The following is a 19,345-nucleotide window of genomic DNA, read 5'->3' on the forward strand; positions in this document are numbered from 1 at the left end:
TTAGTGACAAATCCAGTGTACCTCGGCCCATTTCCTCTCATGCTGTAGTTTGTCAAGAAAGAAAAAGCTATGAATGAGGATTTGCGAAAAAGACTTTTATATGAGGGAGTGAGTGATTACGTTGTGAATGTTACGTCTCGGATTTTGTGCGTGTGATTATTTAACTGTGTCTGTAAGGATACGCTCATTCAGCGAACGGAATGAATGCTGATACCCCTGGGCATTTTAAAATGGAAGGTGTTGGGTTATTTATAATGTAGTCGTAGTGATTTCATAAAACAAATTATTTTGAATGTTTGGAATGCCACTTTTCAAGATTTTGCACTTTAAATCCATTGCTGATTATCCCTGTAATGAAGCATCTGATAATATCGCAGATACCTGGCTGTGCCGCTCCAAGCTAACTCCGTTGTGTTGGGAACGTTAATACTCTCGCATGCCTCAGCTTTGGCTTTCTTTGTGTCTAACTTCTGAATTCCTCCTTTTAGGGCTATATCAGTGTCAATGAAATTAACGAGCCATGTGCCAATTCCACGCTTCTGTCCCCTTCCACTCAGTTCCCCGCTGATGCTGACGCTGTTGCCACTGAGCCTGCCACAGCTGTGCTGGTGAGCCAGCCACAGAATAAAGAGGTGTGTTGGCGTGACATTTCATTCATTCACTGCTTTTCCTCATCTCAGAAGGTAGCCCACAGTGAACTGACAATGAGGGCGCGTGTGACAATTATATGTCTGTTTGCCCAGAGGGCAGAGTGATGGAGTTTGTAAGACATACCAATTTGGAAATACTGCTGTACTAGTTAAAATACCAGGAACCCTGACGTGTATGATAAAGAGCAGAGATGAAACTGAGAGCGCTAGGAGATGTAAGTCCAAAGAAATAAATCCAATACCTCAGCACTCGAACGTGACCTAAGATTCCTGGGACTCGTGCAAAGCCTTGGTAAAATTCCTGATCTGATTCATCTTCCCAGTTTGATTTTATTTTCTATTTTGCTTTGCTGTGTGGATTTTTCTTTTTGATTTTTATTGTGATTTAAGTGAAAGTTTACAAATCAAGTCAGTCTCTCATATACAAATTTATATACACCTTGCTGTGTACTCCTAGTTGCTCTCCCCCTACTGAGACAGCACACTCCTTCTCTCCACCCTGTATTCCCTGTGACCATTCAGCAAGCTTCTGCCCCCCTCTGCCTTCTCACCTCCCCTCCAGACAGGAGCTGCCCACATAGTCTCATGTGTCTACTTGATCCAAGAAGCTCACTCTTCACCAGTATCATTTTCTATCTCAATCCTTGTCTGAAGTGTTGGCTTTGGGAATGGTTCCTGTCTCGGCCTAAGAGAAGGTCTTAGGTGGATTTTTCTTTTTAATCCTATGCTTTTTTTAAACATAATAGGGCATGGCAAATAATGATAATTAAAATATTTTCTACAGTACAGGTTACATGCAGTGGGGCATTTTTAACAAGAGGCTGAATTAAAAGCTACTAAACAAACAGATTATTGCTGTCACTTCTTTGTTGCTTTTATTCTTTTGTTTCATATGGACACATCTATACTTTTTCTCTCTCCTATAAAGCAAAGATCACCTCTCTGTTCTGGATTTCTGTTTCCTTCCACCCTTTCCTCTCGTCCTGTCACTCAGCCTCCGTCAGTCCCTTGGCCTGAAGCCGTGGCTACGTCTCTAGAGCCTTTTCCTTTAAATGATACACCTCCTCCTCTGCCAGCTAAGAAACACAGAAGGCAGCAGCAGCCAGAGCGACAGGTAACCAGGAACTGGTGTGTAGCATTTGGGAATTTCACCTTGACAGCAGAGTTACTTGGGTAGAGTCTTTTCTTCAACAGGGTTTTTTTTTTTTTTTTTTTTTAAAGGCAAGTTGCATGCTTCTTTCCTTTGACATTTATTATGTCCTAAGAATGTTCCGGAAACCCTGGTGACGTAGTGGTTAAGGGCTACAGCTGCCAAACAAAAGGTCGGCAGTTCGACTCCGCCAGGCGCTTCTTGGAAACCCTATGGGGCAGTTCTACTCTATCCTATAGGGTATCAGTCAGAATTGACTCGACAGCAACGAGTTTTTTTTTTTCTAAGAGTGTTCCAGAACCAAAACGAGCCATTTCTGTTGAGTCGTTTCCAACTTATAGCCGATCTTTTGGGTAGCAGCTGAGCTCTTAACCACTGTGCTACCAGCGGTCCTCTAAGGATGTTGGGATTGCGATACAGTTTTGAGACCTTGGTTGTCCTCTCCCTTCTTTTTGTAGGTTTGAACGAGTTTCACATCCTCAGACTTTAGTTCCCATTCAACCAAAGTATTTCAGGTTATCCCAGGCATTTTCAAACAATAATAATTATTTCTAGAAAATCCATAGTATCAGAAGTTGCTTTGTCCAGACAAAATAAAAGTATTAACTTCTTAGACATTGTTCCCCTGCTATGTGTCAGAATTGGCTAAACATTTTACAAATGTCTCATTTTATCCCAAGAAGAGTCTCACGAAATACGATTTATCTCCACGTTGACATTCAGTGGACTGAGGCTCAGCATAGTTAAGTAGCTCGTCCAAGGTTAAATTACAAGTGCACATTTGAGCCATAGAACAATGGTTGTTGTTTTAATTATTACTGGTTTATTGTGGTAAAATATACATAACAAAATATTTACCATTTCAACCATTTTTACATGTATAATTCGGTGGCCCTAATTATATTCACCGTATTGTACAACCACCATCACTACCCATTTCCACGTTTTTCTCTCGCCCTTAAAAGAAACCCAGTGCCCCGTAAGCAGCACTCCCTCATTTTTCTGCCCCACCCATCCCTGGCAACCATTAATAAACTTTAGTCTGTATACATATGCCTGTTCTAGATATTCCTTTTAAGAGGGATCCTATAATATTTGTCCATTTGTGTCTGGTTCTTTTCACTTAGGATAATGTTTCAAGAGGAACAGTTTTTATTAACCAGCTTTTTAAATAAATAGCTTATTATTCTGAATGTTACCCTCCATTTAGTACACTCAAAGCATATTAATGATTGGGTATTCAAAAAAATTTTTTCAATCCTCCTTTTCAGTTCCTATACAAATTTGATTATGGTCCCAGAAAATCCTAAGGAAACGTGGTCACTGGATCCACAGGTTAGCTGAAGCCAGTCCTGGAGGGCAACTAACAACAATAACAAACACCCTTTACTACCTATCACCTTCTGTTAAAAAGACTGTCTCCCCCCAAAAATTTCAGGTTACCACTACCTGTGGTGAATTTAAAAGGGAATTGGTGAAAAGTGGGTCAAATAAGTGAGATATACAAGGGAATAGCAAGGAGAACGTTGACTAATTGAATTAGTTGATGTTCAGCCGTTTCAAGAGGTAGGATATGATTAGGAACTGGTGGTACTGAAGGAAGAAGTCCAAGCTGCTCTGAAGGCATTGGCGAAAAACAAAGCTCCAGGAATTGATGGACTATCAATCGAGATGTTTCAACAAACAGATGCAGCGCTGGAGGTGCTCACTCATCTATGCCAAGAAATATGGAAGACAGCTTCCTGGTCAACTGACTGGAAGAGATCCATATTTATGCCTATTCCCAAGAAAGGTGGTCCAATCGAATGTGGAAATTATAGAACAATATCATTAATATCACACGCAAGCAAAATTTTGCTGAAGATCATTCAAAAACGGCTGCAGCAGTATATCGACAGGGAACTGCCAGAAATTCAGGCCAGTTTCAGAAGAGGACGTGGAACCAGGGGTATCATTGCTGATGTCAGATGGATCCTGGCTGAAAGCAGAGCATACCAGAAAGATGTTTACCTGTGTTTTATTGACTATGCAAAGACATTCGACTGTGTGAATCATAACAAGTTATGGATACCATTGAGAAGAGTGGGGATTCCAGAACACTTAATTGTGCTCATGAGGAACCTTTACATAGATGAAAAGGCGGTTGTTTGGACAGAACAAGGGGATACTGATTGGTTTAAAGTCAGGAAAGGTGTGCGTCAGGGTTGTATTATTTCACCATACCTATTTAATCTGTATGTTGAGTAAATAATCTGAGAAGCTGGACTATATGAAGAAGATTGGGGCATCAGGATTGGAGGAAGACTCATTAACAACCTGCGTTATGCAGATGACACAATCTTGCTTGCTGAAAGTAGAGAGGACTTGAAGCACTTACTAATGAAGATCAAAGACCACAGCCATCATCAGTACAGATTGCACCTCAACATAAAACAAAAATCGTCACAACTGGACCAATGAGTAGCATCATGATAAACGGAGAAAAGATTGAAGTTGTCAAGGATTTCATTTTACTTGAATTCACAATCAACAGCCATGGAATCAGCAGTCAAGAAATCAAAAGACGCAGTGCATTGGGTAAATGTGCTGCAAAGGACCTCTTTAAAGTGTTGAAGAGCAAAGATGTCACCTTGAAGACTAAGGTGTGCCTGACCCAAGCCATAGTATTTTCAATCGCATCATATGCATGGAAAGCTGGACAATGAATAAGGAAGACTGAAGAAGAATTGAAGCCTTTCAATTGTGGTGTTGGTGAAGAATATTGAATATACCATGGACTGCCAAAAGAACGACCAAATCTGTCTTGGAAGAAGTGAGGCCAGAATGCGCCTTAGAGGCAAGGATGGCGAGACTGTGTCTTACATACTTTGGACATGTTGTCAGGAGGGATTAGTCCCTGGAGAAGGACGTCATGCTTGGCAGAGTACAGGGTCAGCGGAAAAGAGGAAGACCCTCAACGAGGTGGACTGACACAGTGGCTGCGACAATGAGCTCAAGCATAGCTGATTGTGAGGGTGGCACAGGACTGGGCAGTGTTTCACTCTGTTGTGTGTAGGATCACTATGAGTTAGAACCAACTTGATGGCAGCTAACAACAACAACAACAGCAAGCAAGGAGAATGAAAAAACTAAACATTTTCCATTTTGATGTTACGTTTATCTCTCAGCTGCATTCAGGGTAAAAGACTTCTTTAGTAACAAAACAGTTTTCAAATCCGCCTGTTCCCGCCCCCCCCCCCCCCCACAAAATATCAGTTCACCTATGTTTTCAATGGGATTTCCTTCCTATTGTATTAAGCTACCTATTATGGAAAACTAGGAAGTTTTGACTTTTGGAATTCGTGACACTTGGCCACAGTGAGAGCAAGGTTGAAGAGCCCCGATGCTATTTTTCTAACTAAAATGAGCATTAATCATCCAAACAGCAAAGTGTTATTATCGTAGAGTGAACTACCTGGGCTCAAATGATAGCTCTGCCACTTTCTAGCTGCATGATCTTGGGCAAGTTTTTTTTAACCACTCTGCACCCCAGAGTCTTCATATGTAAAACAGGGATAATGATTATCAGGGGATTATCATGAGAATTGAATAAAATAATATATATTAAGCTATTAATATCATACCTGGCACATAGTAAGCTCTTACTAATATCAATAAATATGATTAATATTTTTACAATGTATTAATTAATATGTGTCATCAAAACCAGAAAAATCAAACCCATTGCCATTAAGTCGAATCTGACTCATAGTGACCCTACTGAACAGGGTAGAACTGCCCCATAGAGTTTCCAAGGAACACCTGGTGGATTGGAACTGCCAACCTTTTGGTTAGCTGCCATAGCACTTAAGCACTACCCCCCCGAGGGTTTCCTAATGTATGTTAGCTAGTACAAATATTAATAAATATTAACTAGCATGACTAGGTAATCATAAAGTTAGAATGCAGATTTTTTCATGACAGGCAAGTTTGAAGCTTGTTCATAAATTCGGTAGCTAATATTTGCATTTTTCTTTAAATGTATTTCAAAAGCCTAAACTTAGTTTTTTTTTTTAAACTTAGTATAAAAATGATCAAACCTGAAGAACTTTGTTTTTTTTTTTAAACTTAGTATAAAAATGATCAAACCTGAAGAACTTTTAATTAGGAAATTACCTTACCACGAAGACTGGGATTTTCCTCTGGGTGGTGAAGTGAAGCCAAGAAAATTTTGAATAAATTCAAGTTCACAAAATCTTGTCTTAGCAATCTGAAAAAATGCAATATTCCAGAGGTGGATTTTTAAATGTGAAGGATTAATATAGGAGTTCCTTGGCCAAGGTCTGTTTAAATAAACAAATAACCCAGAAAAATGTCTAATATGGGAACCCTGTAGATTTGGGGTGTGTTTATATGACTGAAATATTATTACAACTTTCAGGCAGGTTTCCTGTTTTCTCGCTCCTTCTGTCTCCTTCTCCCTTTCTTATTCTCCTCACACTTGGATCTGTGCCATCACACAGAGCTGTCCAGACAGACAAGGGGAGAAACTGCTTACTTGCTTTGTCCACTGGCCATCCGCCATCCACATGGTGGCTGTCAGAATAATTTATAAGTTATCCTGACGCCCCAAGGCAGCAGGCGCCATCAAAGTAAAAGGCAGATTCTTTTTTTTTTTCTAGGTTCAGTAATAAGTTCTTCCAGTCTCTATGTATCTTATCAAGTGCTATCCCAAGTCTATTAGCACAGATATAAATTTAATAATGATAATAAATTCTGTGTGAAAATTCCAAAACTTCCTTGTAAATGCATAATTCTTAATCTCATGAGTGATCTCTTTCAATTAGTCAAGTTTGCTGTTTTGCTTTACATTTGCGTTTAAAGCACTTTAGAAGCCTGGAAGAGAGGAGGAAACAGCATAAAGAAGGCCTCTATCTGAGTGACACTTTGCCTCGGAAGAAAACTACAGCTTCCGTGTCACCCCATTTCAGCAGTGCTACTATGGGAAGAAGTACCGCCCCAAAGGTAGGACATGGGGATGGGCACGGGATCTCCTGGTCCTTATGTCAGCTGGGTTGCAGAGGCCCTTAAGATGGAAAAATGCTATATAATAGATCAGATTTGCCTGCTCTGACGGAGTCCTAACTAAATTGCATTTTCTATCTTATTCAGAGGACATTTGCCATTGTATACTCTGGGGCCAAAGAACTTGGTCCTGGGTTTTTTCTACCACCACAACACAGATGGTGGGTGGCATCCACGTACATGTCAGACTCCCAGGGCTGCATCCGAGATCTGGAAATAACATAAGGTATAGGCTCTGGGATCCAGGAATAGCAGCAACAAATATCTGTTGAGTCATGTTTACGTCTCTGGCACTGGGCTAAGCCCTTTATGTGGATTGTCACATTTTAAAAACCATCAATGCTATGCAGTGCAGGTACTATTACCCCATTTTATGTGTGGATAAACCCAAGTGCAAAGAAGGTAAGCGACTAGCCCAGGTGCTCTCAGTTGGGAAGTGGTGGATCTGGGATGTGGTCCTACACGGGCTGACGTCTGAGCCGTGCTCACTCTTGTTGTGGTGACGTGTCCGAGGGGCCATTGCAGGAAGATGGAGGAGGTGAGAAGGTTCTAACTAGATTTGGGCCTTCATCTGCCTTTAATCAGAGAAACTTTGTTTTAATCTTTTTTTTATAAATTGGTGTTGCAATTATATTTTTATTTACATAAAGGATTTGGCTATTTCTAAGAGTACTGAAGCTGCTGGGATAGTGATAGGTTTCTCCAGTTTTCAGTGTGCCAGATAAATGGGCCATCATGCTTGGTAAAGTAGAGGGTCAGCAAAAAGGAGGAAGACCCTCAATGAGATGGATCGACACAGTGGCTGCGACGATGGGCTCAAGCATAACAATTGTGAGGATGGCGCAGGACCGGGCAGTGTTTCATTCTGTTGTCCAAAGGGTCGCTATGACTCAATGGCACCTAACAACAGCAACAGATAAATGGGGGTAATGGAAATTGGTGCACTTGTGACAAGCGTAGCTCTTTCCTGTTCTTTTGCATGATGTGCGTGCATTCCCGTCCCTGTATCTGCCCTCTGCTCCTTATGCATGAAGAGTTCTCAGTCATTTGCCCAACTTCCTTCACTTTTGGAATCCTTGCCACTGGCAGAACTGCTGTGATGTACAGACTGCGTGAAGCTCTAGGGAGATACAGCGACTGGCCTTTACCATTGAGAATCAAGAAAATAGGGCACAAGGACCTACCTTCTCTGCTCTCTACACTTAGACTGGAGCAGTGGACACAGGAATGTGGCCACTTGCTGAAGGACCATTTGGCCTGCAGTCTGCCTGATGCATTGTCTCTCTGTTCTCACAGGCTCATCTACCCCTGGGACAGAGCAACAGCTGTGGTAGTGTGCTCCCTCCCTCACTGGCCACTGTGACCAAAGACTCTGAGTCTCGGAGGATACTCAGAGGTACGTACCTTTTAAATCACATGTCATGGTCATTTGTTAAGCATTTGAATTTCTCATGGAGTGACAGAGACGGCAGGGTTGGGGATGGTTACAGAGGAGATCAACCAAAGTCCAAATTTCTGCTCTTACTGTGTCTCCTTTGGGGAAGGGGGGAGAGAGAGAAACAGAGACTGAGAGAGACCCTTACTGTTGTACTGAGGTAACTTTGCTATATATGCATAGAGTTGATGCACTTCAAACACACGCCTTGTATGTTATCAATTAATTAGAACTTTCAAACCAGAAAGACCCTAGAGAATTCCTAACTTTCCCGTTTGATTGGTAGAAAGAAAGAGAAACTACTGAGCTCCAGAGAGATTACCAGGTCTAAGATTGTTCACTCAGTTTGTGGGTGAGCCTCTGCATTGCTAGCTGTTAGAGTTAGCTGTTACGTTGTTAGCTGATGGCTGCTGTAGGGTCGACCCCAACTCATGGCAACCCCATGCACAGTGAGATAGGACTGTTGTGATCCATATAGTTTCGCTGGCCGATTTTTGGAAGTGGATCATAATTCCTTGTACGTCTTAGTCTGTAAGCTTCACTGAAGCCTGTTCATCATGATAGCAGCATGCAAGCCTCCACTCTATTAATCCATGTGCTAAAGAGCCATCGACCTGCTACGGTAAATGGAGCCCTAGTGGCTCAGAATTCACTTCGGCGTTTCATTGTGTGTTTGAGCTTTTGTGCTATGTGGTTGTTAGGATCAAGTAGACTTAGACTCTTAATATATTTTATTTCTTTGTAATAATACATTGCATTTATAATGGAGTTCTAAGATTGTCTTTTAGGGCTAGAAGAAATTACTATAGTGTAGTAATTTATAGAGGTAAACTGCCTTATTCCCTTGGGAGGGTTAGATTTATTGTGTTCACATAGTAGTTCAGTTTGATAATTTATATCGTCCCTAACTTTTGAGTAGGCATGGTGCAAATTACCAAGAATGCAAATGAATATCATGATCCTTGCCCTTGAAATGCTTATAGTCTAGTAAGGAAGAAAGACACATAAACGAGATTTCAATAAAACGTGCTCAGTGCACTGATGGAGGTATGCCCAGGATGTAATGGGACACTTAGCATCCAGATACATCCATGCACTGGTAGAACTGAAACGCTTCCCTCTCCGAGCACATTGGAATTCAATTCTGGCTGCTCAGCCTGTCTGCTAATGGTGCCAGGGGGTAACCACTGGTTTCCCATTGTGTCTGTAATGTGTATACATATATATAATTTTGTATAAATTGTTGTTGCGTGCCATGAAGTGGATTCTGATTCACAGCGACCCTACAGGAAGAAGTAGAACTGCCCATAGGATTTCCAAGGCTATAACCTTTACGAGAGCAGATTGTCACATCTTTCTCCTGTAGAGTGGCTAGTGGGTTCTAACTGCCGACTTTTTGGTTAGCAGCCAAGTGCTTAACCACTGTGCCACCAGGGCTCCATTTTTGTATATATATAATTTTTTGTCTATATGTTTCTGTAAAGATTACAGCCAAGAAAACCCTACGGAACAGTTCTACTCCATAATACATGGGGTCTCCATGAGTTGGGTACTGATGCAATGGCAGCTAACAACCATAGGAATACGTATATGTGATAATATGTATGTATGTGTAAGTGTATGTGTGTGTGTATATATATATATAAAGAGAAAGAGAGTGAGCCCTGGTGATGCGGTGGTTAGTAGCTTGGCTGCTAACTGAAAGGTCAGCAGGTCAAATCCACCTTGGAAACCTTATCAGGCAGGTCTATTCTGTTCCATAGGGTCACTCTGAGCTGAAATCAACTCAACAGCAATGGTTTGTTTTTTTTTTTTGGTATATGTGTGTAAACACACATACACACCACTGAAATGAGGTTTTATAATCGTTAGTAGAAGCGATTTGAGAGTTAAATAAAAACTAGTATTTATAAGAGATTTAAAATGTGTAAACTAAACCCATTGCCATGGTGTCAATTCTGACTCATAGTGACCCTATAGGACAGAATAGAGCTGCCCCATAGGGTTTCCAAAGAGCAGCTGGTGGATTCAAACTGCCGACCATTTGGTTAGCAGCCAAGCTCTTAACCACTGCGCCACCGGGGCTCCTTACACTATACAATAGAGGTTTACAGTATAAACACTTGAATCAGGTATGTTTAATTGCACTTCTTTTTATTTTCTTTATCATAATTTCTTAATGAGTTAAAATATTTCTGCTTTTATGATGCATAAATAATGGGGAGAAATGAGTCTTTGTACTTTGGCTCTCATTTATCACTGTTTACTTGTGGGTCAAGTCTATTTTTAGTTGAAGCATTTTTCTTTAGTAATAATAGACTTCTTTTTAAATGTATTTTTGCCCCTGGCTCAAGGCAGCAAAGCTTGGATTGGCCACAATGTCAACAAAGGCCATTCAGCATATTCATGTGCTTTGTGTAACAGTGGTTTACAGAAAGATCAAGAACTTGGGAAATGGAGTATGATCTCAGATTATTAGACACTGTTCAAAGAAGTGGCAGCCTACTTCCATAAAAGATTTATAGCCTTGGAAACCCTGTGGGACAGTTCTACTCTGTCCTAAAGGGTCGCTATGAGTCAGAATCAACTTGATAGCAATGACACCAGCAACGAACGTTGAAGGTAGTTTCTTAAAAATCAAGAGCTGTTGATATCAAGGTGTAAGACGACTCTTGTGAGAATATGGTTAAACTGAAGGGATGTTTGATCTCCATTATTCTGATCTCTCTTTTCCCCTGAAACAATGGGAATCCCATGCAAGGTTCAGAGACGAAAAATGAACCAATTCCGTTAGGTCACATTAAAATGTACCCTCTGCAAAATCTGCTTTTATCTAATGTTTGTGTTTTAGTTCTTCACTGATAGGACTTTTGTACACAGAAAGAATGCAGCGTCAGTCTTTCTCTGACGCAGCTCTAAAGTAGCATTTGTCTTAAAGAGCTTTGTGTGGTGTTCATGAGACATCTTCTGAGGAAACAGAGAAACATCAAGTGTGTGTTGATCCAAGCAGATGTGTTGAGATCTCCCTTGGCTCCTCCACTCAGAGGAGAAGGGTTGGGGACTGTAGGGTTTAGAGCCATGGCTGACTATAGAATCAGTAGGATTTTCTACTAAGCCCGTACAGGTGGCCCACAAGGACCAGAAGGAATGAGCCATAATTTCGTTTAGAATTATTTAAATAGCATTTGCTGGCTTCACTGAAATAACACATGCAAGTAAAATCCTATGGTTTAAAAAAATTGGACCTAGCACATTTTCGTTAATTTGAATTTAGTATACCTTATCTTTCTTTTTTTTTCCTTAACTTACACTATTAACATAAAATGTTTTTTTGCTGCTATTCATAATGGAAGCATCGAGGATGACAGTGTAAGTATAAGCCTTCCTCATTCAGCACTGTTTTAATAGAACTGGACATGAATCGTGCATACAAAGGTCTTTGAAAGTAGAGTCAAAGCAGAGAGCCCAGGAAGTCCACTCCTGAGGTCGTATTGGTTGTTGGCTTTCGTACAACTCGTGACCTATTCCTTTGTAAGCTTCAGAATGAATGAAATCTTTGTTCTTTTGTCTTCTGTTAAATGCAGGAAAATCCAAGAAAGGTATGACAACCTCCCTGTGTGCTGTTTCTGTTTCCAGCAAATATTGAAAGGTCATTGTCAGCCATCTTTAAAGAGTGATCACATGTCAAACTGTCCAGTGGTGGATTTTTAGTTTAATTTATTATTCCTTTCACACAATAAAGAAAAAACTTGTTGCACATTCACTAGAAACAAAATGCTGGACGCAGCTGCCGTTCATTCACAGGCAGCTGCGTGGCCTCTTTGTTTTGGTGTTTATATTATCACAAGGTCAGATCCTACAGGAAGCATGACTGCTGGGGAAGCATGGTTCTGCTAGACTCAGGGTCTGCATACAGAAAAGACTGGACGTTGTGGTATATGTAGCCTCAGTGTAAAACATGATGCATCTCCTTTATAAAGGCCAGGGATAAAACAAGGCGGGCTATGGTTGGAGAGTGGGAAGGATTTAGGACATTCCTACTTATTCTTTTAAGTCTATTTTATAAGAAAGGCTGAGTGGAGAGAGTGAAGAACAGCTTCAGTGACTGACTTGAATAAGGAAGATGGTTGTTTCTGCAGCAAGGCGGTAGAGAAGTAGAGTGTTAGAAGACTTCTGATAATGTTTGATGGGCTGTGCTTCAAACAGTTGAATGGCTTTTTACAAACTTTAGCTCCTCAAAACTATTTGTTACTGTCTGTTCCGGAAAAGAATTATTTTATAGTCTTGCTTTTATTCTCCCTTTTTTTTGGCAGTCAGATATGTGTGAATGATCTTTTTTTTTTTTTGATAACAAATCTTTTTTGACTAACTATGCATGAATTATAAGCTCATTTTTTTTTTTTAACTTCTTAAGTTCTCTGTAAATTCAGATTTAACCTAAAAATGTGAATATTGTGCCTTGTTAATCTGCTGGTTGGAAAACCTGGTGGCGTAGTGGTTAACAGCTACAACAGCTGACCAAAAGGTCAGCAGTTCGAATCCACCAGGCGATCCTTGGAAACCCTATGGGGCAGTTCTACTCTGTCCTTTAGAGTCGATAAGAGTTGAAATTGACTTGATGGCAACGGGTTTGGTTTTTTTTTTTTTTTGGTTTTAATCTGCTGGTCTTGTTACTAACACTGTCAACAATTAGCATGTTGGAAGTGTGTATTTTTCTTGTCCCTTTGTCATCCTTTTTGATCTTATATCTTTTTTCTTTTCCTCTGTCTGTCATTCTCTTCCTTCATTCCTGACTTGTCTTATCCCTTCATCTCCTGCCTGTGGACTGTCATTAGGAAGAATGAATTTCTCAGCAGGTGAGTTATGATAGGCCGAATTGTCAGAAATACTGGCTAGTTTTGTTCTCTTAAATGAGGCTACATTTTAAGTCAATTTAAGTCTATATTAAGCCCCAGGTAACCCTAAAAAGTATAGAACACAAATTTGGAAAATATTGGCAAGAGTCTACGCACCTTGCAATAGCTAACTCAGAAAGGACTTTTTGAGTCCAGTTAGAATTCATAGACACTGGCAATAAAAATAAATAAATAAATCAGTGGGTCTTGCATATCCAATCTGTTGACTCTCCAGGATGACCTCATTCAGTGCAGCGAAGAGCTAGATTGGTTTGGGTTCCTTACATGTGCTGTGCTTAGTGACAGCCCCAGGTATTAAGTCTCATTTTATATACCTTATAAACTACCCTTACAAACAGCTATTTCTGTCTGGTTAGTAAGTAATTAGCACATTTACAAGACGCTTTTTACTTTTTAAGGAGCCCTGGCTGTGCAGTGGCTGCTAGCCGAAAGGTCAGCAGTTCGAACGCACCAGCCACTCCTCAGGAGAAGGATGTAGCAGTCTGCTTCTGTAAAGATTTACAGCCTTGGAAATCCTATGGGGCAGTTCTACTGTGTCCTATAGGGTCACTATGAGTTGGAATCAACTCAATGGAAGTGGGTTTTGCTTTTTTACTTTTTTGTTCCTTTTCTGCTGCTTAATGTTATGCTTGTTTAATTTTTATTTAAAACAAACAAATAAATAAAAACAAGTGTCCTCAAGGGTTGGGAAAGTCTCGTTTTTTCCAGTCCACTTACTTTGCCCCACCTCTAACAGTAGACCATTTCACTTCCTTCTTTAGCCATTAATGTAGAATCGACAGATGAGAATATGAATTCATTCAATGATTCTTTATTGAGTGACATTCATATGCTAAATAACATGAATACCATAACAGGACATACGTGGCTCCTTCCCCCATAAAGCTTCCACTTGAGTGGAGGCTGAAGGACCAGCTTATAGTTGCTCTGGTTTTTCACTGCTCCAAAGTTCTTCTTGGGCCTCCTTACAGGGATACCCTGTTTCGATCCTTTGTTCCTCTATGGTGTTTCCTCTATCAGAAGTACCTATGCCTTTGGTTGGCCAGGCCGGGCCTGAATCCCAAAACCAGCTCTTCAGAATTACATTGGAGCAATTCCAGGGCCACAGGGGAGAATTCCATACCCTTACTTACGATTGCAGAGACAGACCATTTCTTGGAATCGTTCAGCAGAGAGAAGGATAAGCCAGGTGTCAGCTGGGTTCATCGTGACCAAGTAGAGTGTCAGTCACATTTAGAAATAAAATTGCTCCATGAGGAGAACATTCCCACTCACATTGGATCCATAGGAAACAAACATTCTGTGTTGGGAAAGATATGTTCATTAGTGGACTTTTTCATTTAAGTTGCCAGGAAAATATAAGGTGCTCATCCTACCTTGGGAAGGACTGAAAGGCTCTCAGCTGTAGAGTCAGACCTCAACAAATAGTGAATTGGCTTGGGGAATTTATGTTCTCCGTCCTTAGTACACATTGTAACATGGCTGCCCCTTGGGCCCACGTCTGAAAAAGCTTGAGTTATTCTAGTTTGCTGTCTACCTTGCCTGAAGGTTGTATGTTCATTCTCTTATTCTGTGGTATGTTTTGAAAAAAAAAATTATACATATTTTTATTGTGCTTTAGGTGAAAGTTTACAAATCAAGTCAGTCTTTCATACAAAAACTTATATACACCTTGCTATGTACTCCTAGCTGCTCTCCCCTTAAAGAGAGAGCACACTCCTTCTCTCCACGCTGTATTCCCCTTATCCATTCAGCCAGCTCCTGTCCCCCTCTGCTTTCTTATCTCCCCTCCAGACAGGAGCTGCCCACGTAGTTTCATTTGTCTACTTGAGCCAAGAAGCTCACTCCTCACCAGTATCATTTTCAGTATCAGTCCAATCCCTGTCTGAAGAGTTGGCTTCAAGAATGGTTCCTGTCTTGGGCTAACAGGTCTGGGGACCATGACCTCTGGGGCCCTTCTAGTCTCAGTCAGACCATCAAGTCTGAAAAAATATACATATCTTGATGGAAATTGTTCTTTACTATCTTGAGGGACAGGACATCAGGTACTTTAATTAAAAAAAAAAATATATATATATATATATATATATATATATATATACTCACCCACTTTTGTGCTTTTCAAAGGTGTTAGTTGCCTTGTAGGGACTGACTTTTTCTCATGGTAGAAAACCAGAGGGGAGACAGAAGTTGTGGCACTGCCAGGGGTGTGACTCGTGTGTTTCAAATTACCTGGCTGTCTTTCAGTGGTTTGCTTTTCAAACTAAAACAAAGAAATGTCTTCTATGTAGTTGGAGCCAATTTGAAAGTTTTCTATGTCACATGCCGTTTTTGAATGCATAAGAAATTATACAGGTGTGACCTTTTCAAATAATTTCTGTTTTTGCCCCCCCCACCTTTTCATAATGAATAATTGGAAATAATTTAAAAGGAACAATAAATAATTCCAAAAGTTCAAGTGTCAAAGGTAAATATTTGAATAATGGATTATTTGGTCTTTCTTGATGAAAAATGAATAAATAAAAGCCACAAGCGCCATGCTTATGAATGCACTGGCTTTGTTTTTATGCTTTGATGTTGATTAATGATATCCTGTCTCAGGTCTCATGGTCTGTCTTTATGTTTTGTGTCTTCCCTTAGCTAAAATATGTGGCTTTATAAGAAAAAATATGTGTTTATAATTTATAGTAACAGCTTATAGTAAGAAAATTTATTTTTCCAAAAATTCCTTAATCCAAATGAAGGCTTTAACATATTTGCACCCAGATACCTAACCCTGCTCTGAGTACTAACGGCATGAAAGCTCTGCATGGAGCTAAAATCAGTGTATAAACTTCTGGAGTACAATGCTTTCTTACAGCATCATTGACGTGGTCTCCATTTTTAAATAGAACTGTTTAATGAACAGCTGAGGAAGCTCTTCGGAGTCACTCCTCTTCCTCTTGCCTGCTTTTTTGGCCATTCCTTTACTGATTAACAGCCTTGTTGAAAGAGAGGGAAAGCACAGGAAAAGAGGCAAAATTCTGATGGTCCAATCGTAAACTCTTAATAGCTTGATCAGGGTGGGAAGAGAGTGTAAACTATTGTACTAGCTAGAGGAAAGTTTTTTTTGTGTGTGAACGGGGGGATTTGTGGAAACCCTGGTGGCGTAGTGGTTAAGTGCTATGGCTGCTAACCAAAAGGTCAGCAGTTCAAATCCACCAGGCGCTCCTTGGAAACCATATGGGGCATTTCTGCTCTGTCCTGTAGGGTCGTTATGAGTCGGAATCAACTCAACGGCAATGTGTTTGGTTTTTGGTTTGGGGGATTTTTTAATCAGCATGGTTCCTGCTTGATAAGTATATGGTAGAGAACTGAAAAGAGGCAAAATTCCCAAATTGGCTACCAGGGAGTGAGCCATGGCAATAAAAGTACAGGTAGTCCCCCACTTAATAAGTATTTGAGTTACAATGAACTGTACTTACGACCATCTGTTTTTTGTTTTGTTTTTGGTACATCTTACCGTTAGTAATATGTACTATATACGGTGTTCCGGTGCATAATTTGCTGATATCATCATATCTGTAAGTTTATACGTAATGTTTCCAATGCCTAAAGACAAATAAAGATTGGATTTATAAAGATACTGAAAATAAAAGGCAATAATAATGAAAACTAAAAAAGAAAATGAGGTATTCGACTTAGATCAGAACCAACTTATGGCAGCGCCATTGGAACAGAACCCCACTGAAACTTAAGGCCTACCTGTAACCTGTACAAGGTAAAGGCACTGACATAGTGTGCCAGCTGACAGAGTAGCAGGGTAAGGAGCAAGCTCTTATTTACTCTGCCTTGGGACCTGTTGACACCTGCATTTTCATATGGTCAATATCACTAAGTAGCTGATGGCTGATTGTTAAGGTAGAGGAAGAAGAAAGGACTACAGCTACTGGAAGGATTGTTGATCCTAAATGTTTTAAATAAGTCATTGGAAAGGAAGGTAAATTTAAAAAAAAGACAATGAGAAAAATGAAAAACGTGTGGTTTGGATTCTAACCGGGTTAAAAGTGTATATGCCCAACTCCATTTCAGTCTCTGCTTCCCAAAGAACCCAATCTGTGATCAAGGACAACAGCTACTTCATAGAAGTCCGAGCTTTCAAGTCAGCCCAGACCCGAGTCCAAATACAGGTTCTACCCCTTGCCAACTCTGTGACCCTAGACAAGTTACTTAACCTTTCTGAGCCTTGTTTTTCTCACATGTAAAATGGAATAATAAATAATGTGGGACTATATAAGGAGCCCTGGTGGCACAGTCAAGCGCTTGGCTGCAATAAAAGGTCGGCAGTTGGAACCCACCAGCTGCTCCATGGGAGAAAGATGTGGCAGTCTGCTTCCATAAAGATTACAGCCAAGAAAACCCTATGGGCAGTTCTACTCTGCCCTGTAGGGTCACTGTGAGTTGGAATCGACTCAATGACACACAGTGAAAACAACATACTGGGATATTTATAGAATGTGGAACAGAATTCCTAGTACTTAGTAAGTGCTAGAAAAAGGATAACTATTGTCTGTCTACAGACTACACACAAACTAATCACTTCACATTTTCTATAAGTTTTATTGAAAATTGTTTAATAAATTATTATAGTAGACTTCTTTTAAAATTACTGTGGCAAAAATATCCACAACAAAACAAGCACCGACAATTTCCACGTGTATAATTCAGTGTATAGTAGACCTTTGATAATCATGGGGATGACACTTGGTACTTCCACGAAGCCCCAAACTACAGAATATCTTTATAGCCCACGCCGTCACCTTTAAAATGAAATAAAGTACATACAACTCAAAAAATAAGTAAATAAAAACTTTTTACAAAGCGTAAGTGATGGTATGAGATACAAGGTTCTGAAATCCTACACCTGGAAGATTCATCTATTGCTTTATGACCGATTGCTTGTTTCTTAGACTCAAATACCGCTGAAGAAGTGACAGCTCTCAAATCCTGGTGTTGCATGTCACTAGGAGTCATTCTACTTTCACGTGAACCCAACTATGTTTCGAGGATTTGGGGGCTTTAGCTTTTCTTACTATATATAATCCACAGTTGTGTGGAAATATAGGAATGGTAATAGGCAAGTCTCAAGTGAGCCCACTGCTAAAAAAGATGACTCACAAAACCACTTCTTGGAGTCTCTCCCTTGCATTGGGCATGCTATTCCTTTGATCTTATCAGCTTCAAAACAAACCAGGCTTTCACTTGGAGTCATATGCAGATGGTTTTGGCTGCTGGTGTGAGTCTATAGACTTAAAAGTTTCTAGGACTGAAAAATGAGACACACTAACATATTTATGGCTCTTTCCTTAGGGTATAATCACCAACAGATGAATGAAGGACACAGGCAGAAATCTTCTGAATTTTACAACCGCACCTCGTCTGAATCAAATGTCTACTTGAATAGTTTCCATTATCCAGATCACAGCTACAAGGACCAGGCCTTTGATTCTTTGAGCCTAGACAGCTCTGACAGCATGGAGACCAGCATCTCTGCCTGCTCCCCTGACAATATCTCTAGGTAAGATTTCTTCATGAGTAAGGTTTCTGGTTTAGGAAAGCACTTGCTGGTTTCGAAAGTTAAAGTCATCAAACTGGGACATTGGATATGTACAAGCCCAAAGTGTCTGGGCCCGAAGAGTCTACAATACAGAAGAAAGTCTAATGCCATGGACCCTTTGAGAGTAGCTTGTATCCTGTCTGACCTTGCCAGTCAGACACCATACCATCCATTCTTTCCCTTTGCCCTATTTTTTTATACTTGAGCTTACATTTATACGGTGCTTCAAAATGGATTTGCCTCTGTTGACTCCGATTTTTCTTTGCAGTGGTTTCAATCAAACAAAGAAATAATTTCCAACAATAGAGTCAGAACCTGGAAGGATTTTTTACCTTTATGTTTTGTTAAAAGGAAGGCTTTAGCTGTTCCATTTATGAAAGTTGTTATAGGGATTTTACCACTCATTTGTGTTCATACTTTGAGGGAAGCAAAGGTAGCCCTGTGGAATTACAGGCAAAAGCAACATCTAAAATGCATATCTAGTCATGGAACTTCTCCTGTTCAAAAGCCTTGATGGTGCCCTATTACCTACCG

At 40.2% G+C, this 19,345-nt stretch overlaps 1 protein-coding gene across 6 annotated transcripts in view; it reads left to right on the forward strand.

Annotated features, from left to right (window-relative positions):
* Nucleotides 1–19,345, forward strand: part of PHLDB2 (pleckstrin homology like domain family B member 2) — a 333,291-nt gene that overhangs the window by 281,814 nt on the left and 32,132 nt on the right. For 4 of the 6 annotated variants that reach the window (XM_049875765.1, XM_049875785.1, XM_049875800.1 and 1 more), the window contains 4 exons: nt 489–632; nt 6,664–6,804; nt 8,161–8,260; nt 18,565–18,772. In XM_049875765.1, coding sequence (XP_049731722.1) covers nt 489–632; nt 6,664–6,804; nt 8,161–8,260; nt 18,565–18,772 — 593 coding nt within the window. The remainder of the gene's footprint in view (nt 1–488; nt 633–6,663; nt 6,805–8,160; nt 8,261–18,564; nt 18,773–19,345) is intronic. The other 2 variants (XM_049875770.1, XM_049875794.1) reach the window with 2 other exon arrangements.

This window comes from Elephas maximus, chromosome 1 (assembly GCF_024166365.1).
Source record: "Elephas maximus indicus isolate mEleMax1 chromosome 1, mEleMax1 primary haplotype, whole genome shotgun sequence".
NCBI classification, from domain to species: Eukaryota; Metazoa; Chordata; class Mammalia; order Proboscidea; family Elephantidae; genus Elephas; species Elephas maximus.